The following is a 24165-nucleotide window of genomic DNA, read 5'->3' on the forward strand; positions in this document are numbered from 1 at the left end:
TGAAATAAACCCAATTTGAGGCAGTATTAAACTCATAAGCAAACTATAAAATTGCAGCTTACCAATTCTTAGAGAAGATGGCTGCAATAATTATTTTTTTTAGGCTTTCTTCTATTTTCATTTGGTGATCTAACTAGCCTGTTATTTAAAAAAAAAAAAAAAAAAAAAAAAAAAAGGAGCTCTGTTCCAGACGTATCAATTCGCAGGGATGAAACAAACCATTCAATACCGACAAGGTGCTTAAAATGATCAGCTTTTATTAATGCAAAACCTTTATCCCAAAAAAAAACAAAAAAAAACCGATTATAAAGTAATAACTAAAGTTTGGCTTCAAATTGTTAGTGTGTTTAAAACTACATAGTTCATGTAGCACTCCCCTTCCTACATATTGACAATGCTGCTGTCCAGAAGGTGTCCCCTGCTCCTTCATCCAGAGTGGGGGAACCCCAATACAGGTGGTGTGTTACTGGCCAGTAACCAGGTGAAAAAATGCAGCCACCACATTGGCTGAAATATATCACACTTCTGGTTTAATACCACTTTAAAGTGAGGAAGTAAACCTGGAATTTTAAATTTACGACAATGCACACACTTTAGGTCGGCTGTCCACGGTTTGAATATTAGGAAACGTCTACATTATAAAATTAATACCTGCCAGGGTCCAATTCATGGTCTTTGGAACCAGTAACCAGTTCAGGATGAATTCTCACATGCTCCATCATTGGCTGGAAAATAAAAATAAAGAGATTTATGGAGATCTCTAAAGCCTGAATTTGAAAGTAAAAATTTACAGCTGAAGTTGAGCGATATGCCGGCTATTATCTTGGTATCTCAAACAGCAAAATTTCCGACCAGATTTCCCAGATCCATCCAATTAGCAGAGTTGTTAGAAACCTAAAATGATGGTCCCATGCTAGACCAATAAATTCTCTGAAAATTTAGCAATTATATCACAGTCATTAACTTTTTGAAAGCAGAACGTGAGTGGTTGCTATGGACAATGGCACCATTTGAACCTTGGTGCTGGTTCTTAAGAGACATACAGCTTTTCCCAAGAATGCTTTTACCTTGACTATTTCCTCAAATGTCTCCAGATTTTCCTTCATGCTGTAATGAGATCGTAGGAAGGACACAAAGTTGCATGGATACATCCCGTAGAGGCGATGAAAGAGGGCGTACACACTGGCATGAAGATGGACAAGACATGTCTCTGCTACATGACCTGCCATAAACAGAAAGCACACGTTACTTTAACTGCCCAGTCTTCAGATGTCAAGCCAGTGGTAGTGGCTTTACACATTAATAGAGGAACATTTTGCACAAGTATCAATGGCCTTTAGAAAAAATACATTGAAAAATAGCATATACACCTTCAATGGAAACCCCTTTCATACGTGCAACAAAGATTAAATAAATCTTTCCAGCATCAGTGTGAATTTTTTTTAAGGATACCGTACTACTTCTCAAATGGTACCCCAATACAAGCTTATACAATATCTCAGTGCAAGGAAGCAAGAGAGTGGAAAAAGCACAGTAACCGCTAGAGCAAAGAAAAAGATGGACACAGGCATCTGACGCTCCTGGAATTGGTAAAGACTTTAAACAGTTATTCTATATAACCCCTATATAAAAAAAAAAAAAAAATTTCTTTGAAACATGCAGTTACAAAGACAACAACAGGACAAATATAACACAAGCGTTCACAATTTTAACTGAAGTCAGCTGGAACAGAACGCAACCTAATTTTTTATAGAGACAATGCCCATGTAGACCGGGGTAATGCCCACTGCGCCATCTCCTGCCATTAACAAGACCGTTCCACAAACCTGTTTAGCACAGAAGCCTTTACATTGGTCCATTTCACTAAACCCACTGCTTATATAACAGGAGTAGGTGCCGACTTTATTCCAATATAGCCATCACCCAATACAAGAGAAAAGCCTCTCAGACTCACCTGGGTTTTTCAAGCACCAGCCTGACAGGCGGCCAAAAATGTCAAAGAACTCGTGCAGATACTGTTTCCCTGACTGCGGAATCATTGGCAGCACAGTGATTAACACTAGGACTCCAGTGGTGAGAACCACAACATCGGTGTCTGTCTGTAAAGAAAAACATGTCGTTTAAAAAAAAAAGCAAACTTGGGCGTATTTTCAGAAAATGCATACAAGCAAATTACTGGTATATTTAAGGGACAGACATTTTTCATCCATCACATGCTGCTTACTGGTTTTGACATTTCTTATGCATTATAGAAATTCAAAAAGTGAACAAGCAACATGTAGCGTCATGTTTTACTAAGTATACAAACAGAGGCTCCTCCAAGTAGCAATATGGTTACATTTAATGAATGTACAACATTTAGCAAGTCACATTAGCGATGATTAAAAAAAGGCACAAGTATGCAGGCATACGGGGATAAAGCTGTCCACAGACTGTCCTCCGCACCGCCATCCCTTACATGCTGTGCTTCATGGGCGCTTCAAGCCTCGCTTTCATATCACTCTACTGCAGGGTAGTCTTCCCGGTCATGATTGCAGACTGACAACCGTGAGAGCCAGCGGTGAGGATGTGGACAGCTTTACCCCAGATGCCTGCGTACTTAGATGTGCCTCTTAATCAACATTTAGCAACTCACATGCTTGATGATTAAAACAGGCACATCCAAGTATGCAGGGATCCGGGGTAAAGCTGTCCACATAGACCGTCCTCACCACTGGCCCTCACCGTTGTCAGTCTGAAATCGTGACCAGGAAGACTACCCTGCAATGAAGTGATCTGAAAGTGAGGCTTGAAAAGCCCATGGAGCACAGCGTGGAAGGGATGGCGGTCCGGAGGACGGTCTACGTGGGCAGCTTTACTCCGGATGCCTGCATATTTAGATGTGCCTCTTTTAATCATCAACCACGCGACTTGCTAAATGTTGTATGTTCATGAACTGTAACCATATTACTACACCTCGAGACGCCTCTCTTTTGTAGCTCCTGCTGGATTTTGCTTCCAATCCCCTTCTGATGCTTTCATTTGTGGATGGACATTTTATGGTTACACAACCCAGTCAAATTGCTATCATCTTTTTATATGGACTTTAAACTGAAGGAAATAAATGGTTGTGGAACAAGTCATCTGAGTTTCTATGGACAATTCACTTTGATATACAAGTGCTTAGGATTACAAAGCATGTTTCCGGATCCAATAATGCTCTCAATCCAAGGTTTTTCTGTACTTTAAGCTCCAGACTACACACTAGAGATGTAAAAGGTAGGCACATAAGAAAGTGAAGAATAGTAGATTAAAAGTACCTTAAGACACTTCAGTAAGGACTGCAGGACGGGTGCTTGTGACAACTTGTGCTTCCAAGACGGCTGACGACGAATAACATGGCCTAATAGTGTCAGAGTTGATAAGCGGGTAGCAACTTTTCCCAAGTACTCATTTATCTTGTCCAAAAGGTGCTGATACAGAATAGAACAGTTATTAGCATCTCAAAATTTACAAAGTTGAAGTACTGCAACTGTACAAAGAGTATTCTTACTAGGTCTTATGAGTGATAAACACAAAAACAAGGTTTCCTTCACATTGAGTAAAATAGAGGCTTTCTAACCTGCCGTAAAAAGTAATAAAAAAAGACAAACACTTTTGTTTGCTTTGGATAGAGTGGCTTAAAAGGTTTCAGCCTCTGCCATTTATTTCTGTCTATGCTCCCTTTGGGAAGATTATCCCTCACATCCACATGTAGTGAGAGAAAACCTTTAAAATGGGGGGGATGCAAGCAGCAATACCAGACAAACATTTTAGCTCATTCTCTCTAAAACAATTACAGAAATTAAAGTTTTGACTTAAAAAAAAAAAAATAAAAAAAAAAAAAGGAAATACCAGCTTGTAAATGGCTTAAAGCTTGAGTTTAGCAACAGCATAAAGCTCAAGTGTACCATCGCTTCCCACAATGAAAAGAGCTCTATGAATGGAGGCATGGTGGATAAAAGAAAGGTCTACCTTCTCTTTTCATTGAGAAAATTGATTGCACAAATTTATGCATTGAGCACGTGGGCAGGAAGGGAGGGCATAGATGGAATGAGGAGTGCATGCGACGGGTCCAATGGCTCATATTAACCCTCATAGTAGCAGAAGATTACAGCTGTGAGGGTAGAGGGGCAGAGAAATAAACATTCCACTAAACAGAGCAGCCACCAGCTAAGGGATACGCCTCATTCAATGCAAGCACCCTCCCTTTGTGCTGATCTAAATAAACAAAAATGTAATTTAATGCAAAATGTATGTCACAACTGCAAAGCTACCAAGGCATGGCCACCCACCTAAATCGTCAGGCGGGGCAAGGAGAGCATTAATCAGAGAAGCAGCCAAGAGCCACAGCTCAGGTGGGAGAATCTGTCTACAGGACAACTATTAAGCTGGATACACACTATACAACTTGTTTTTCTTTAGGATTTACCTTCAACCATGTAGCACCAGGGCCTGCCTGGTTGCATACAGAATGAAAGCATTTAGGTTTGACCTCATTTTATGGTTTTGAGAAATAAAAAAACCTAAAAGAAAATTGTAGTGTGTATCCAGCTTTAGTCGTGCACTCCACAAATCTGTCCTTTATGGAAAAGTGGCGAGAAGAAAGCCAGCAGACCATCATGCTCCTGGGCAAATGATGATTTTACAGGGATTCAGCAGGATTTGATGTGCCAAGATGTAGTAACTACTTATACATAGAAGAAAAAAAAAAATCATCTTCTACCCTCAATACTGGCAAGAGAAGAAAATATCAAGTCTTACCTTGTCATGGGGCTCCTGTACCATAGAGAGGATTAGCATTGCTTGTTCAGAATTTGTTTCCAGATAATGATCCACCAGATTGTTCACTAGGACTGGAAAGCGGTCTAGGATTGAGAAGTAACCAATGAATGAGGAGGTGAAATACAGACAACAGTCATTCGTTTGCAGGCAGACACTTATCCAGGGCCTGTGCCAGAAGATATACACAGGGATTGGTTATACCTGCCAAATCATTTATAAAGAAAACACTCTTGTTATGTGGACCCACCTTTTGTGCCAATTGGCTGCTCTTAAAGCCCATCTCTGCTCACCCCCAGCAATGACCACCGTGCTAACATTTCTATCACAGCAGGATTTACTTTAGAACACATCTACACATACAATGTTACAGTAACAAAGTAATTTGTTATCTCGCTGGAACCTTAAGACACGATTACCATGCAGGACACAAAGGCCCTCTCCCATATACGCACCTTACACAGCTGGCTACAATTCAGGGTATGGAGTGGCACAAGACCTCCTCTCTCCTGTGACAATGCTCAAGTAGCAGCCAATCCATTGGCCCGAACATGGCCACGAGACCCATCACCCCCCTAGGTATTAATGGGGGAGCGATAAGCACTAGTGAGGTTAGTATGGGGGGGGGCAGAAGTCTTTGCAGAGGACACTTTGCCACGCATGGGGATATTACCTCTCAGAGTAATAGTCTGCCATGGCTGACCTGCTTCTAATATTCCCCAGCTTGGCTGCAACAGGCCTTAAAGCGGAGTCTCCCTCTCCACATACTGTAGCTGCTGACTTTAAATATAAGGACACTTACCTATGATGGAATCCAGTGATGTCAGCATCCCAGCCAATGTTTACATCGTCTGTCAGGTGCTGCTGCCACCATTGCCGGCAAGTAACCTACTACTGCTGCGCCCTTACTGGCAGTGCAACAGGAAGGAGGAGGGACGAGGGGGGGCTTGGGGTGAACTGGCTCCCATGGTGAGGTCTGATGAAAGTAGGGACAGGGTACCCATCAAAAACAGGTACCCGCTCCCTCCTCCCCCTAGAAAGGTGCCAAATGTGGGGGAGGAATCAGTGAAGTGCAAGTTGCACTTTTGGGTGGAACTCCGCTTTAATGTTTTCTATTTCACAGACCAATCACAATTAAACAGCCAGTGGCATTGGCATTACTAATCTCAATGCCTGCTCAGAAAATACTGAAGCCACAATCAGTACAGCAGACAGAAAACTAGCATTTTCAGGAGGAAAAGTCAGAAATATCAGCTTATTGTATTCCCTCTAAGTTTTCTTTTAATAAACCTTGGCTGAACTAAAGGAGGAAGTCTAAAGGACTGTGGTTTTCAAGCACTGTGGATCTCAAAAGGCGATACACACAACCACCCTTCTCACTGCGACAGCCAATATTAAAAAATATATACTGACAACAGTTCCATCGAGGGAATATATATATATATATATATATATATATATATATATATATATATATATATATATATATATATATATATATATATATATATATATTAATATATATATATATATATATATATATATATATATATATATATATATTCAGTATTCGAGCCACTGTTAAGTTTTTATTGTAACATTGTTTCTATCTGGGAGCCATTCCCTTTACTTTTTGGCAAGACTCGGTCTAATGGGGTCATTTTTTTTTTTTCCCTTTTTTTTAAGAAATGAGAAGGGAAGGACCCATTTATTTCCAGTAATCCACCCCAGTGTTTCAGAAACCAAATTGGAATAAATGTAAGACCCGACATGTAATATGCATACACTATACCAGCATTGAGGTGATCCCTTATAAGCTTGTGGATTTCATCCAGTTGTTGCAGATCCGGAGACTCGAGCAGATAAAGGTGCTCCCACACATTGATTTGTTGGGCCATGCTGCTGGACAGGTATATGTGCTGGTGACAGGACACGGGAGGATAAAGGTCACAGCAGGGTCCTCATCTGTGCCTCCTCCAACCTAAGAGTGGGGGGAAAAAAAAAAAAAAAACACTAAATATATTGATCTGTACAACATAGATATTTTAAAAGGGGCTGTAAAGGTACATTTTTTTTCCTAAATCGCTTCCTTTTCCTCAGTGCAGTCCTCCTTCACTTACCTCATCCTTCCATTTTGCTTTTACATGTCCTTTTTTTTTCTGAGAAATCCTCACTTCCTGTTCTTCTGTCTGTAACTCCACACAGTAATGCAAGAATTTCTCCCTGGTGTGGAGTGCTGTGCTCGACCCCTCCCTTGGACTACAGGAGAGTCAGGACACCCACTAACACAGCTACTTTCTCTATATGCAAAAGAGCAGCATCCTGACTCTCCTGTAGTCCAAGGGAGGGGTCGAGCACAGCACTCCACACCAGAGAGAAAGCCTTGCATTACTGTGTGGAGTTACAGACAGAAGAACAGGAAGTGAGGATTTCTCAGAAGAAATAAGGACATTTGAAAGCAAAATGGAAGGATGAGGTAAGTGAAGGAGGACTGCACTATGGTAAAGGAAGCCATTTAGGGGGAAAAGATTGTGTCTTTACAATCCCTTTAAGGGGGACATACATGGTTAGAAAATAGTTTGAAAAAGCGTTCGATGCACTCAATCATTTGACTTTCGAAAGGCTAGTGGGCTCATTTCAATTCTCGAAATGCAAAGTTTTAAAGTGGTTGCAAAGGCAGAAGTTTTTTTTTTTTTTTTATCTTAATATATTCTATGCATTAAGATAAAAAGCCTCCTGTGTGCAGCAGCCCTTCCTAATACTTACCGGAGGTCCCCCTCTGTCCAGCGATGTCCATAAGTGTTTCAGTCATCCAAGATTTTCCTTCCTGATTTGCTCCCGCTGCTGTCAAAGTCAGCTAGCCAATCAGGGAAAAGAGGGGGTAGGCAGGGTCAGGGGTCGGTGTCTGAATAGACACAGGGAGCTGCGACTCAGCTCGGGTGCCTCCATAGCACGCTGCTTGCTGTGGGGGCGCTGAACAGGAGGGAGGGGCCATGAGCACAGAAGAGGAGGATTTGGACTACTCTCTTTGGTGGCATTTGATCACCACTTATTTGTATTAATTAATTAAAAAAAAACAAATTTTTAAAAACAAACATTTTCTGTTATACAACATGCCAGATAAAAATAAAAAAATAAATCAAATTTGGGCCAAGATGTATTCTGCTACAGCTCTTTGGTAAATAAAAAGCTCAATAAGTATATATTTATTGGTGTGGGGGTGTGTGCGAGATAGTTATAGCATCTACAAACAATGGTATATATGCTGGAACTTTTTATTTTATTTAATTTCTAAACTTGTAATGGAGGCGATCAGCGACTTATAGTGGGACCGACATAGCGCCGCAGGCAATCTGACACTTTGTGGGAATTGACACCAATACAGTGATCAGTGTTATACACTGTCACTGTACTGATGACACTAGCTAGGAAGGGGTTAACATCTTGAGTGATCGAGGGGTTTAATGTGTGCTCCTTTTCATTAAAAATCTGTGCGTTTCTTATCTCTTTCCCTCTGTACAGAGCCCTATGTTGATTGTCAACACAAGGCCCTGGACTGTGATTGGACACAGCTAATCAGCAGGTCCTGGCTATGAATCATTGGCCAGGACATGCTGACAAAGTTCCCCTATGCTGAATCACAGCAGAGCCAGCAGTTGGGGGGGGGGGGGGGGGCACGCACCCTAAATCCTGAGGAAACCTGCAACATACAGGTACATTCTGGGGCCTGTACAAGCCACCCTGCCACAGTATATGCACTGCGGTGGCTTGGCAAGTGGGTAGAGCGCAAACTAAATGATCTAGTTTAGGGTTTGCATCTACTAAGAGGACTACTTTGGACAGAGCTGGCCCTGTTGGCTGCAAGTAGTAAACATGAGACGTATAACAATATTTCAAAACATTTTCCTTTAACCACTTAAGGACCTCCTAACGCCGATATACGTCGGAAGAATGGCACAGGCACGTACCTGCACGTCGCTTTAAGAGCCCAGCCGTGGGGCGCGTGCGACCCGGTCCGAAGCACCGTGACCGCGGACCCAATCGCCGCCGGTGTCCCGCGATCGGTCACAGGAGCTGAAGAACGGGGAGAGGTGAGTGTAAACACACCTTCCCCGTTCTTCTCTGTGGCAGTGTCACTGATCGTCTGTTCCCTGATATAGGGAACGACGATTAGTAACGTCACGCCTACAGTAAGAATCACTCCCTTAGGGCACACAACCCCTTAGCGCCACCTAGTGGTTAACCCCTTCAATGCCATTGTAATTTTTACAGTAATCAGTGCATTTTTATAGCACTTTTCGCTGTGAAAATGACAATGGTCCCAAAAATGTGTCAAAAGTGTCCGCCATAATGTCGCAGTCACGAAAAAAAAAAAAAGCTGATCGCCGCCATTACTAGTAAAAACATTTTTTTTATAAAAATGCCATAGAACTATCCCCTATTTGTAAACGCTATAACTTTTGCACAAACCAAACAATTATTGCGATTTTTTTTACCAAAAAAAAAAAAAAGTAGAATACGTATCGGCATAAACTGAGGAAAAAAAGTATTTTTTTTAATATATTTTTTTGGGGGATATTTATTATAGCTTAGCTGGGGGATATTTATTATAGCTATTAAAGTTAAAGATATTGCATTTTTTTCAAAATTGTCGCTCTATTTTTTTTTTATAGCGCAAAAAATAAAAAAACACAGAGGTGATCAAATACCACCAAAAGAAATCTCTATTTGTGGGAAAAAGGACGCAAATTTTGTTTGAGAGCCACGTCGGACGACCGCGCAATTTTCAGTTAAAGTGACGCAGTGCGGAATCGCAAAAAGGGGCAAGGTCCTTAACCTGCATAATGGTCCGGCTCTTAAGTGGTTAAAACTAGGGTTGTCCAGATACCGATACCAGTATCGGTACCGATACCGAGTATTTGCGCTAGTACTCGTACTCGCGCAAATACTCCCGATACCAAAATAGAATACTTTTTTTTTTTTTTTTGTGACATCGAACACAAATTGGATGGCACCATTGGATGGCACTGATAGGTGGCACTGGCATTGATTGAATGGCACTCATAAATGGATGGCACTGATAGGTGGCACTGGCATTGATTGGGTGGCACTGATGAGATGCACTAATAAGCTGCCTCCCTGCACTGATAGGTGGCACTGGCTAGCTGCACTTTTGGGCACTGGCACCGATGAGCTGCACTGGCAGTGATCACTCCTTCAATGATATGTAGTTTTCCAGTACCGTATGCTAAAAAACAGCCCCACACCATGATGTACCAGTTCTTCATAATTCTAAAGAAAATATCTTTGGTCTGTATTGTGGTTTGAAAACGGTCACATGACATTAAAAAAAAGTATCGGTATTCGGTATCGGCGACTACTTGAAAAAAAAGTATCGGTACTTGTACTCGGTCCTAAAAAAGTGGTATCGGGACAACCCTAGTTAAAACACATGCTTTAGAGACATAAATGCAGGGCAAGGAAAGGGGTAGCGATATATTTTTAGTAACAAATGTTTAATACCTGCATATGAGTGTACCTTGGGATTTCAGGGCTCCTGTACAAAATGTTATCACCTTACCTACTTTTCGCATGAAAAGGGAAAACGGCAAAAATGTTTGCAAAGAAAAAACAATTGTGCATGCCAAGAATGACTGCGTTATATTAAAAAGGGCGAAAAAAATTAATAAAAACCTGGCGACTTTCCTTTAAGTGATAGTAAAGCTTTTTTTTTTTTTTTTAAACAAACACACAACATACCGTATTTATCGGCATATAACACAAGCGTATAACACGCACCCCAACTTTAAGAGGGAAGTTTCAGGAAGAAAAACTTTCCACAGCCCCCTGCGTATAACACGCAGGCACAGTTTACCCTCTATTTTCAGGGTAAAAAAGTGAGTGTTATACGCCAATAAATACAGTACATATACGCCACTGTGCAGCTCGTTTTTCACAGAGTGGCCCCCGATCCTCCCCTTCTGGGGGCCCTCGGGAGTTCCGATTTCTCCTACCAACATTAGATAACCCTCTAGTAGAAGCGATCTCCTGAGGGGGTTACCTTGCAGCCACACTCCTGAGTCATACACTCTGTGTCCAAAGATGCCGCCCCCGGTGTCATTAGATTTGATTGACGGCAGTGGGAGCCAATGGCTGCGCTGCGTTCAATCTATCCAATCAAAGCTGGGACTCTGTGGAGAGAAGTACAGCGGGGATGCGCCCATGGAAAATCGGGGCTCAGGTAAGTATAAACAGGGGGGGGAACACTGCAAGATGTTTTTTCACCTTAATACATCAAAAAAACACAAAGGTTTACAACCCCTTTAAAAATCTGTATTTGTTAACATCAGTGAAGACTTTGTAGCAGGGAAACAGTTAACAGTCACAAGAAAGCACTTATGCTAGGCCAAGGGATGAGCAGGGCTTGCTCTAATCCCTCTCAGCAAAAGCTGTACTTTAGCTCCATAGATTGTTTTACTTTCTTCTACCTTCAGTCTGAAACATTTATACAATAAACCCACGCTACTGACCAGATTTTAAATGTCTACAGAAAACAAAAAAGGCTCATAATCAATGGGCAACCTGGTGGTAGCATACTGGTTAGTAAATATTAAATCAGTGCAAGGTCCTAAGGAAAAAAAAAATAAAAAAAATTGCATGGAGGTTGTATTTGTTTCTACAGTTCAAGTTTCCTCTTACATCCCTTAAAATATTATTTTGCTTAGAATTATATCAACTATATGACAATTACACCATGATCTTCTCTGGGGGCAGGAAGGGATCGGAGCACAAGCTTATTTGGGGGCAGGGGGCTAAAGTGGAAAACCCTTGCACAGAGAAGTAGAACATGTTTGTTAGTTAACCACTTAATCACCGCCCTATAGAAGAAAGACGTCTACAAGGCGGTTCCTTAACTCTGGGAGGACGTCCTCCTAGAATCGCTCGCACACGGGAATGTCCGTGACTGCCGGGTCCGGGTCACGGTAAATCGCCGCTGATGGCGGTTTACTACGTGATCGATCCGTCCAATGACGGAGCGATCACTTGTAAACAAACTGGCATAATGTGATGACGCCATTTCCTCCCTCCCCTCTCTGTACCGAACGGTACAGTGTGAGAGGAGAGGGGAGAGAGCGGATGCAGCACGAGTGCTGTGGGCTGGACCTGTGACAAAAGCAGTCACAGATCCAGCCATCCATTTGCTCCCGGACTGTATGCACATTTATATTTATATATATATATATATATATATATATATATATATATATATATATATATATATATATATATATATATATATATATATATATATATATATATATATATATATATATATATATATAGTAACCTCCATGTGCACTAAAAGCAGCTTCATAAATATCCAACATCTAAAAATAAAACACACTGATGGATTATTTTTAACACGAAACACCAGAAAAGCAGCCATCTACCTTGCTATATATGAATTGCTTTATCTACTTGGGCAGGTGAGGGGGTCACCACTATTTCCCCATGAAGTTATGTCATTTCCTCCATCACCTGACTGTAGACTGGATGATGAATAAACAGCATTACATTGCAGCCTTTCCCTTCTAAAGGCATGTACAAGATCAATAGCCCACACATTGCTGGTGCCATCCTCTACAAGAATCAAATGGCTGTTGGAACGTTGTGCTTTTTCCTTTAACTGACACAAGTAGCAGGGAATTGATATGTGTACTGTATACTTATCTGTGCGGAGAACACGCATTGCCTGTCAAAGTAATCACCGCACAAGACCACCACCGGCTATCTATAGATTTCCAGGAATCAGAAGTCTAAAATAGAGCTAAAGACTTCTTTCTACTTTCCAGAGTAACCCACAAATAGAAATACAAGAGGCAAAAACCACAGACAATATGCCTGATTGACGCCATTTCATTGCTTTACTTTTTAACCACTTCAGCCCCGGAAGAATTTACCCCCTACCTGACCAGAGCACTTTTTGCGATTTGGCACTGTCGCTTTAACCGACAATTGCGCAGTCATGCGATGTTGTACCCAAACAAAGACGTCTTTTTTCCCCCACAAATAGAGCTTACTTTTGGTGGTATTTGATCACTTCTGCGATTTTTTTTTGCGCTATAAACAAGAGCGACAATTAAAAAAAAAAAAAAAAAAAAAGCAATTTTTTTTGCTATAATAACCCCCCAAAAAAAACATTTCTTCAGTTTAGGCCGATATGTATTCTACATATTTTGGGGGAAAAAAATAAATAAAAAAATGCAATAAGCGTATATTGATTGGTTTGCGCAAAAATGATATTCATTTTATTAGTAATGGCGACGATCTGTGATTTTTATGACTGCGACATTATGGAGACACATTTTTGGGACCATTGTCTTTTATACAGCGATCACCCCTAAAAACTGAATTGCAGCATACACCAACCCTTTATCTCTGAAAGCTGCACTTCTATTTCTAACTTTGAGGACAAGCAGTGATTAAATCTCTAGAGGTCAGAGCTTGGCTCTCCACAACACTTTTCTTGCTGCTCCATCAGCGGGAGTCTCATACCTCTAGCTACAATCACCACATTAATAGGGAAATGTCAACAAGGAAAGAAAAAAAGGAACGTTTTGTACATATTTTGCTTCTTTATTATTGGTATAAAATGCTACATATAAATATTAGTTCAGCTTGTTCATATCTCGTTGGTAGGAATTTCAGGCTCCTTCCATCATATAGTACTGTACTAAAGTTTTAGGCCAGGTTCACGCTAGCTGTGGCCACAGCTTGCAGCAGGGGGTCTTGGTGCATCCATGTTCCCCCGTTTCGGACCTGAAAACTGAGCCAAAGACACACAGGACCCTTACCCAGTGTGGACCGCGGCCGCCCTGAAGGTGTGCGATCTGGCTCCATAGAGAGCCGGTCTCAGTCTCCTGTCATGCAAATTGGATGCAGAGAAAGCCATATCCAAGTTGCATAAGTGAGACCCCAGCCTTATGGCCCGTACACACGATCCGAAAATCGGACGATAAAATACCACTTAGGAAGCGATCGTACGATAATCGGATAGTTGGTACACAGCTTTAGACTCTTTAGGCCTTATGCACACAAGACATTAAAATAACATTATAAAATACGCCAGTAGCTTTGCAGTAAGTTTTTCAATGTTTTAGCATTTTTTCCAAGTTAGCGGTTTTTTTTTCCCCAATAGATCAACAAGAGCCAAAAACGCTGGCGAGCCGTGTTTGAGCGTTTGTCAACGTTAGAACGTTTTTACAGCTGAAAAACATCTTTTTTTTTTACTACTCAAAACTGCTGATAACAGTCTGTCTGTAAGAACACATAGGATAACATGGAGAGTTTAATGACTGTAGAAAAAAAACGCCTACAGCCAAAAACAGCTGCTGTAAAAATGTCAGCTGTGACCTCCAGACTCTGCTCCTGCGAGTTGCAGCTAGTGTACAGGGAAGGATAGTGTCATTTACTCTCCTCATCTAGTCGTAAAACATCTCGTATTTTTTATCAAAGCATACAAGGCATCCTGTGATTGGACAAGGAGTGGTCCTGTTGATAATTCTCTCCTAAGTTCACCATAGCAACGCAACGTGCAGAAATCCACCATGCTTCACGGTTGTCTGCAGACACTCATCCTTGTGTCACTCTCCTGCCTTTTGACAAAAAAATGCTCTCTGTAAAAACCAAATATTCCAAGTTTGTACTCATCAGTCCAAAGCACCTGCTCCCAATTTTCTGCGCCCCACTTCTTGCGTCTTCATGCATAGGAGAGTCACTTGGGCCAATTTCCATATCGGAGGTTTGGCATTTTAGTTACAAATCTGACCAGACCTCCCCAGACTGTGGATGGGTACCCAATCAGGGTGAAATGTGTCAGTGGGTGTGGCTAATGGCTGGGACTGTTAGACCTGAAAACAAAAAGTATTTTCCTGTAATAATGCCATTAGTGACATGGATAATGCTACAGAGTGTGTACAGACACCTGTCACCACCCCAGGCCAGGGCAAACAGTGGAGTCTGGAGCAGCGCTCAAATGAGTGGATAACCCAGACAGGCAGGCTTCGGATTTATCTGTGCCACCAATGCAAGTTTTTATTTCAGAGAGAAATGAAAAGAAACAGTGGTGGGTTCCGTGCCTACTTCAAAGGGATCGCACCAGACCAAGCCTGGCGTGTGGAATAGTAAACTCTCCGAAGACAACCTGCATACAGACAGAAAAATGACAATATCCTGGCATAAGCAACAGTCCTTCTCCCCCTCGCTCTCACTGAGCAGAGGGGCGGCGTAGGGAGCTGGAGAAGCAGCTGCAGTCCCCATTCATTATTGGGGAGTGCTGGCTCAAAAAAAAAAAAAAAAAGTGTTCAAGGGTGATTCATTCATATACGTTTCAAACCGCCACCTAGTGTCTATAGCCGACATTACACAAAACAGGAAATTACTAGGAAATAAATGATACTTGTAATAGAATAGGACCATGTCCCTCGAGCTATTTCAGGAGTATACGGCCAACTGTGCAGCACCATTCTGCACGGCTCCCAATCAAAAGTGAGAGAGAAAAAAGATAAAAATCCATCACTCATCAAGTCCGCACCCCTAGAATTCTGCATGCAAGCATTGCCCCCATACATGGCAATGTAAAAGCAAATCAGAGAAAGTGCTCAGAACTAACTCAATGCAAAATGAACATACCTGAGAGCACGCTGCACCTACCTGTCCACACAAGTCCTAATAAAAGGTGAAGGTGACAAAGAGTGAACAATACTAAAATGACATAGTAATGGCAAACTAGTTCCAGCTAACTCCAGCCTTCCCCCCTAGGCTTCATGTACACGGGACGTTGTTCAACCTCTCCTGAAAGATTTAACTTGACAGCTAGAAACCGGCGTCTAAAAACGTCCGCATTTGCGTCTAGAAGCGTTTGATTTTTTCTTTTTGGTTAAAATGAAAAACAGTCTAAAACAAAACGCTGCTAAACGAGAGTTAGCGCATTAAGTGCCGGTTCACACTGCTGCAGTATGAATTTGTTCCGTTTTTTCAGTCCATTCTGAGGTAAAAATTAACAGCGATTTTAATGCGACTTTCAGGAGTGTCTCTAGCCAATGGAATCAGAATTGGAAAAAAAAAAAAAAGGGTGTTAACTTCCTATGTACTTCCTGTTTTTTTGTGGAGAATGGTGTGGTGGAATTCGCACATATGTGAACCATCAAATGCGATTCCAGAACGATTTACATTCATGTCTATGGAGACTATATTCGCAACGCTGCAAACTCACACAAGACCCTTTTTACATCGCATTCTGGGAGGAATCACAACGCATAGGTGTGAACGACAGTCATTGAAAACAATTACTTTTTGGATGACATGCGAATCTAGTGTTTAACGCATCGCATTCGGTATCAACTCGCACAAGTGTGAACCGGCACTTAGCGCTTGAAATGCCTCTAAATTCAGCTTCTGAAGGCATTTTTTGGGGGTTCCAGAAAAAGCCTCTAAACGACTATATAAAGACCCTGTGTACATGTACTGATAAGATAACAGAGGAGGGTTCAGGAGCAGTTGAAAAAAATGCCCAACTGATCCTAAACGTCCGTTTACCAGCATCAGTGTACATGAGGCCTTAGTCTGGCACAGCTGTACGGCTCCTCTTCTGTACTGAAATCATTCCCTCAATCACGGGGGGCTCAGCATAACAGGTGGCCATTACCTAGTGTGGTCCGTCTAGTAACAGCAATTCCTCCAGGCTTACATCCTACTATCAAGGCATTTTAACATCTGTATAACTCCACCTAACAGCCAGACCACTGCTTGCATCCTTACTGAGGGCTAGGGTTGCGCCGACCGAATACAAGTACCGATACTTTTCAAGTACTGTAATCCCACTTTGTTTTGTTTAAGAAGTTTGCTTTTTTTACAATTTTATTTTTTTCATTTTTTTTACAATATATTATATTATTTTTACAATTTAAACTTGATTTTCTTTTATTAACCCTATTTGGGGGAGGGGGGTTTTGGTGAGGTATCGGGGGTCTAAACAGACCTCGGACATCTCCCCTTTGAGACAAAAACGAAGGACACAGATTCACCAGTCTGTCTCTCAGCAGCCTCCGCTGCACTGAAGATGAATGGACAGGAGACAGAGGCTCCTCCCCATTCACAAATAGAAGCATTGTAAACATAGTTTAGTATGCTCAGTTATGAATGGACAGTCAGTGATCACTGACTGAGCATTCAGAAAAGAAAAGAGCTAGTAAATGACGGAGGACGACACCCAGAGGAAGACACGGGAGGACAAAGGGGACATTCTGTGTGCAGTTACAGGCACCGACCCCTGTATAGCGTATCAATAAAGGGGGAGTTGGAGAAGCGGCTTTCAGCTATTGAAAGGCTATACGGGGGGATTGGTGCTTGAAACTGCCTACAGCAATCATCTATGAGGCTGCCCAGCACCCCCTGCTATGCTGAGGACGTCTGACCCAATACAATAGGCGTTGGATCAAGCATCTGAGCCTTTGCATGAGTACCGATACTCAGGCAAATGTTTAGTATCGGTGCAACCCTACTGAGGGCTCTTGGGGAGTACAGGGCACTGTGATGTTTTCAGGAAGCCCTGTACAGCACCCTGCCGACTCCTCCCACAAGCCATGATCTGCTTGCATTGCACAGAGATCCATGCTAGTAAATCTGACACTCCCCTCCCCCCGGCATTGTCACTGCTGTCCCTGTTCTCCTTCAGGAAGTGTGAGTGGGGTGCTCCAATACAGGAGGTGGGTTACTGGCCAGACCACTAGATGAAAGAGGGAAAAGCCTAAAAAAACAAAAACAAATGCAGTCACCACATCTAACGATTGGCATGTTGCAGTATATGACATTTTTAGTTTAATACCGCTTTAAAGTGGAACTAAACCCTATAATTTCAGCCAAGCAAGCTGCCATCTTGGTCTCTGATCTGCAACTGCCATGGTGCTGCACATGTGATCAGTTATGACATCAGCCAAAAGGTCTGACAGTCTGGTTGAGAACACAAGCAAAATGTGACCGTTAGCAATCCCAGCCTGCCAACTTTTTTTTTTTCTCTTAAAAGATTTTTTAAAGTGGGTTAAGTTCCACTTTAATGGGGAGAAAACAATGTGGAACTAAACCCTCCCATCCTTTACAGCTAAGGAAACTGCTTCTGTTTGATCTGCAACTGCCATGGTGCTGCACGTGTGATCAGTTATGACACCAGCCATTTGATGGTTTGGTTGAGAACACAAGCAAATGTGAAAGCAATTCCTGCATTCCAGCATTCCAGAAACGCAACTGTTTTTTTGTAGCTTTAGTTCTGCTTTACCATTTAATTCTGTTCAGAAGCTCTGGGCTTCAGAAAAATGGCCGCCTCCAGCAAGAAGACAGGAACAATGCTGGAGGCAATTTACAGCACACACTAATTTTGGAAGTATAATTATTAACGTAAAATGTATGTTCCTGGCTAAAAATATTTTTTTTATCAAGTTATGGGTAAGGGCCCTTTCAGATGTGCGGACCGTATGCGGATGAAAAAAAGACATACATGGGTCCCTATGTGATTGCGGGTGTCAGCGGATAAACATCCACTGACACCCGTTATCCCCCGCCTCCGTAAAGATCTGATTTTTCAGACGGAAGAATGTCCTATTCTTTCGTCTGCGGATTGGATGAACACGGACACACGGTCCGCGTTCATCCGATCCCCCCCATAGGGGAGAGCGGAGAAAAGACAGGGCGGTCCCTGCACAGTGTGCAGGGACCGCCCTGTCAGCCGCCGGCTCAGCGGGGATTTACGGAGCGGTCCCCGCTGAGCATACGGACACACGGAGGCGGATCATTACTGATCGGCCCCGTGTGAAAGGGCCCTAAAAGTTCTGCTTTAGTGGCACTGCAGAGAATGTATTAAAATGGAACTAAACCTTCCTATCAATTTCAGCAATGGAAGTTGCCATCTTGGGTTCTGTTTAATCTTCAGCTGCCATGATACGGCACGTGAGACCAGTTATGACAACAGCCATTTAAAGGTTTGACAGTTTGGTTGAGAGCACAAGCAAACGTGACAATACGACTGGGTTCACATATATGCAAATTGGATGTGGTTTTCCCCGCATCCAATTCGCATGACAGGCAAACGTGTCCGACTCTCAATAGAACCAGTTCACACAGGTGCAGGGTGGCAGCGGGGTGCAAAAGGGTCCTGTGCGCATTTGTGTCTGGCTCAAGTGCCAAGGCAAAAATTCGGACTTGAATCACACCTGAAGCGGTGAACAGACACGCACCGGAGCCCAGGCATGAACCTGTGGCTGCATGTATGTGAATAGCCTCACATGCCAGGATTCGCGGCGGCCTTTCGCACGGCACTCAGTTTGTTTCGTCACGTTTTTTTAAAGTAAAAATGGATCAGCTTCTCAACAGTTTTTACATGCACTACCGATGCAAAAAATGTACTGTTTATATCCGTTTTTCGTCTGTTTCGATTATTTCTACGGAACAAAAAAAAATAGGGCTTCCTTCGATAAAAAAAAAAATATACGTGAACAGAAGTGGATGTAAAACGGATGATCATCCACAAAATTTGACTTTAAAATCACTTTGGTGTATGTAAAGCCAAAACGTTTTCCTCTTGCACCCCCTCCCCCGGGGCAGACACGGGCCCCTGCACTGGCATACCCCCATGTGAACAAATCTAATTGTTCTGCCGATTCCTATGTGAGCGTTTCCCACACTCCTGGGAAATTTCCTCTCACTTCCTATTGTATGGGAAGTAAAGGGAAATCCCCACAATTGGAAGATTAACCCCCAGGAGGTGCTCTCCTTCCATGAGATACGAGGGCACTGCCATTCCATCTACCAATAGACTCCTGTGTGCCCACCCACCACTGAGGAATCCTCAACAACCAATGAACTTCTCCTGCACTGTCCCTTCATATAGGAGGCAATGGCTGACAGCAGGGAGATGCAATTAGCAGACCTTCAGCTGTTGCAGAACTACAAGTCCCATGATGCATAGCAAGACTCTGACAGTCACAAGCTTGACACCCAGAGACATAGGCATGATAGGACTTGTAGTTTTGTAAGAATTGGAGGTCCTCCAATTGCATATGCCTGGTGTACATCATTCCATGTATTGGACACTACCCCTAACATGAGTGCCCCCCTGGATGACCCCTGTACAGCACGGGTAGGGAACCCGGGACCCTCCAGCTGTTTTGGAACTACATTTCCCATGAGGCATTGCAAGGCAGACCGTTACAATTACTCTCAGAGGCATGATGGGACTTGTAGTTCTGCAACAGCTGGGTGGCCCCAGGTTGCCTTCCCCTGCTGTACAGCCAGGCTGAGCCTTCCACCCCCTGATTGTCACCAGCAACCCCCCTCCTCCACTTCTCTAATAAAACATGGCCGCCTCGTGTCAGGCCTCTTGCCTTCCCCGGCTGACCTCTCTTTCCTTCAGCAGCCCCCAGAACCCGACACGCCGCCTGGATTTCTGTGTCTGTCAGCTCCGCAGCCCACAGCCTGTTTACCTCACAACTCCTCAGGGCGCCGCCATCTTGCATCGCAGCGCTCACCTCTTCCGTCCTTCTCCTTCCGCCGGAGACACAAAGTAGTCCCCCCGCATTTCCTCCCTCTACCTCCCCAATAGCCTGTCACCCCCCACTCAGCCGTACCCCGTGAAGACCAATGGATCAGTCCCTGTCATCTGTGGTGACGGCAGAAGCAGGACCCCCTTTGAGAGAATAAGCCAATCAGCGCGGCGGAAGGATATCAGAGCGGAGGCCGTATGACTCGTGACTGAGGGGAGCCGGGACTTTTCGGCTGCGGTGACGTCATTGGATTCTATTAAAGTCTTGCATAGGGGCGGGGAGGGGGCGTCACGTGAGGTGAAAATGTCAGAGGCTGAGCCCAGGAGGGGGAGGAGTCAGTGTAATCAGCCCCCAGGAGGGGGAGGGGCCAGTGTCATCAGCTGCAACAATGTAACATGTGCAGGGAGACACTCCACCCGGAGAAAATTCAGAAAAACATTTTTTACAGGAAACAATGTAACAATACAGTGTAACATTCTCCCAGGAAACAAAGTATACAATTCAGAAAAACATTCTTCCAAGAAACAGAGTAACAATACAGTGAAACATTCTCCCAGAAAACAAAGTACAGGGATACACCCCCCCCCCTGGAAACAAAGTAACAAATACAGGGAGACACTCTTCCAGGTAACAAGTAAACACCCCCCCTTCAGATAAAAAAAAAGTATATAAAAAAAACACCAGGAAACAAAGTAGATAATACAATGTGAAGTTCTCACAGGAAACAAAGAAACAAATTCAAGGAGACACTCCCCAGGAAAGAAAGTAACACATTCAGAAAAACATCCCCCCAGGAAACAAAGTAACAAATATAGGGAGTAAGGGATACATTCCCAGGCAAGGTGTCTTGTTGCTGAGGTCCCCAGGCCACATTTCTGCTCCACCCGAGGACATGAGAACACCGGCTCAGCTTTATTTTAGGAGGGTCCCCCCTCCCCCCACACACACTGCACTGCAGGACATGAGCATTTATCACAGGGCTTTACCTATCAGCCGAGTATTTGCTTACCATGGTTTTATAGTAGATTCACCATGTGCATGTACGCTGGACTGAGCACATGTAGGCTTCCTGAAGACACTCGGCTATTGGGTGCAACACATTGACTGGGCACATTTAGGCTTCCCGAGGACGCTCAGCTATTGGGTGAAACATGTTGACTGGGCACATATAGGCTTCCTGAGGACGCCCAGCTATTGGGTAAAATGTGTTGACTGGGCACATATAGGCTTCTTGAGGACACCCAGCTATTGGGTGAAGTGTGTTGACTGGTCACATATAGGCTTCCTGAGGACGCCCAGTTATTTGGCGAAACGTGTTGACTGGGCACTGAGAGGCTTCCTGACGATGTCCAGTTATTGGATGACACGTGTTGACTGGGCACATATAGACTTCCTGATGACTCCCAGTTATTGGGTGAAAAATGTTGACTGGGCACATATAGGCTTTCTTACGATGACCAGTTATTGAGTGAAACAAGTTGATTGGGCACATATAGACTTCCTAAAGACTCCCAGTTATTGGGTGAAACATGTTGACTGGGCACATGTGTGCTTCTTGACGACTCCCAGTTTTTGGGTAAAACGTGTTGACTAGGCACATATAGGCTTCCTGACGACACCCAGTTATTGGGTGAAACATGTTGACTGGGCACATATATACTTTCTGACGACATCCAGTTATTGGGTGAAACATGTTGACTGGGCACATATGGGCTTCCTGACAACTCCCAGTTATTGGGTGAAAAATGCTGACTGGGCACATATAGGCTTCCTAACGACTTCCAGTTTTTACGTGAAACGTGTTGACTGAGCACATATACGCTTCCTGACGACTCCCAGTTTTTTGGGTGAAAAATGTTGACTGGGCACATATAGGCTTCCTGAGGACGCCCAGCTATTGGGTGAAAAATGTTGACTGTGCACATATAGGCTTCCTGACGACTCCCAGTTTTTGGGTGAAACATGTTGACTGAGCACATATAGGCTTCCTGAGGACGCCCAGCTGTTGAGTGAAAGGTGTTGAGGTGGAGTTTGGGCACGTGTCACTTCCGGGGTCAATCTTTCTCCCTGTAGCAGCTGGCTCCTGAACTCACTCTATACATTCTGTACATATCTGGTGCCCGATAATGAGGCACATTTAAATGTGAGGTCACTACCCGTCGTTTTGAAGCAAGACGTGGTGCCCAATGAAGGTTGTTACTTCTGGTGCTGTACGGTTCTGATGCAGATATCTGGGCCGGGTGGCGCTGACATTCAGGAGCCAGGAGCATTGGCATCTTCATTGGGCGCATACTGACCCATAATTCCTGTGAGGATAGCAGGCACTTCAGATGCATGGACTGTCTGATGATTGGATAGGACTTTGGTGATTGCATGGTGTACATTGCACTAAAACCAGATGTTTTGGAACTACATTTCCCATGATGCTCAAGCACTCTGCAGTGTAGCTGAGCATCATGGGAAATGTAGTTCTAAAACATCTGGGGTGCCAAGGTTCACCATCACTGCACTAAATCCACTTCCATGTATGTATATTATGTGTTATAGATTCCTACATGTTCCTTTTACATCTCATCATAACTCTTCATTAGCAAGTCAAAGGGACACAAGGATCATTTCCTCACCTAGGGATCATTGAAACATTGCGCACTCTTTTATTTCATAAAATAAATCTTCAATCATAGACTGTTAGCTGTTCACCCAATAAGAATGTGGCCAAGAAACTGCTGGGGATGGTGTGTCACCATTCAATAGTTTTACTGTTCTGCTTGTAAACAGCCATCTAATGGTTCTTTATTCATGCGCCCTCTAGAGGACATTTAGCAAACTGCACGTTGTTTTTCTGCAAGAACAATCGTATGTATGAGCAGTCAGTTGAGCATAGCTGCAGTGTCCTAGCTGTAATCTATGGCATTTCATCTCTGAATCTTTTTTTTGCAAATCATTGTAGCCTCTGTGCATTAAAAAGCACCCAACATACAAACTATGATCAGGATTGAGTAGCTGATACATAAACATTAGACATTTCTGATTTAAATGAGCAGAAAAATGAATTTTATGGACTGATCAGTGCCTCCAAACAAAGCATGGTGAACCGTTTGTCTCGGGACCGGTAGTAGAGGAAGCAAAACCAGCAATGTGGCATAGATAGTGACCTAGTGAAATGATGTCATTACCAACTACGTTATTGTAGTTCTGCATAAGAACTGTTTTCATGGGCCACTTACTGCTGGTAAAGGATTTCGCTTTCCCAGTAGCTTTTTCATGATGAACAATTTCACTCATAGGAGTGTATTTATTTTAAAGCGGTAGTATAGTCCATTTTTGGGCTTTTACCTACAGGTAAGCCTATAATAAGGCCTATAATAAGGCTTACCTGTAGGTAAAAAGATTATCTCCTAAACCTTTACGGTTTAGGAGATATTCGCCTCGCAATGAGCCGCTGACTGCAGCGGCGCATGCGCACAGGGGATTCTCGGCTTAAGGCCCGGCAGACGCCAGACCTTGCTGGAAAGAAGTCTCCCACGCGCATGTGCAGGAGTCACGACATCGCGGCTCCAGCCACTCACAGCACTGGAGCCGCGATACCCAGAGGCGAAAATGTCATCTCCCTCGGCATGGACCAGGTAAGTTACCAATGCCTCGTTCTAAGGTAAGTATTTCATAATGAGCTAGTATGCGGTGCATACTAGCTCATTATGCCTTTTGCCTTACAGGAGATTAATAAAAATAAAAAAAGCTTTTGGGGACTATTCAACCGCTTTAAAAAAAA

The 24165-nt window shown here is 43.2% G+C and overlaps 1 protein-coding gene across 4 annotated transcripts in view; it reads right to left on the reverse strand.

The window, feature by feature from the left end:
* Positions 1 to 20423, reverse strand: part of TSC1 (TSC complex subunit 1) — a 66478-nt gene extending 46055 nt beyond the window's left edge. For 3 of the 4 annotated variants that reach the window (XM_040324434.1, XM_040324436.1, XM_040324432.1), the window contains exons 1-7: positions 20334 to 20423; positions 6593 to 6781; positions 4783 to 4886; positions 3300 to 3452; positions 1955 to 2099; positions 1068 to 1222; positions 652 to 725 (exon numbers count right to left, since the gene is read on the reverse strand). In XM_040324434.1, coding sequence (XP_040180368.1) covers positions 652 to 725; positions 1068 to 1222; positions 1955 to 2099; positions 3300 to 3452; positions 4783 to 4886; positions 6593 to 6698 — 737 coding nt within the window. In that variant the 5' untranslated portion in view covers positions 6699 to 6781; positions 20334 to 20423. The other variant, XM_040324433.1, reaches the window with a different exon arrangement.
* Positions 20424 to 24165: the final 3742 nt, after the last annotated feature.

Source organism: Rana temporaria, chromosome 9 (genome assembly GCF_905171775.1).
Source record: "Rana temporaria chromosome 9, aRanTem1.1, whole genome shotgun sequence".
Classification (NCBI taxonomy): Eukaryota; Metazoa; Chordata; class Amphibia; order Anura; family Ranidae; genus Rana; species Rana temporaria.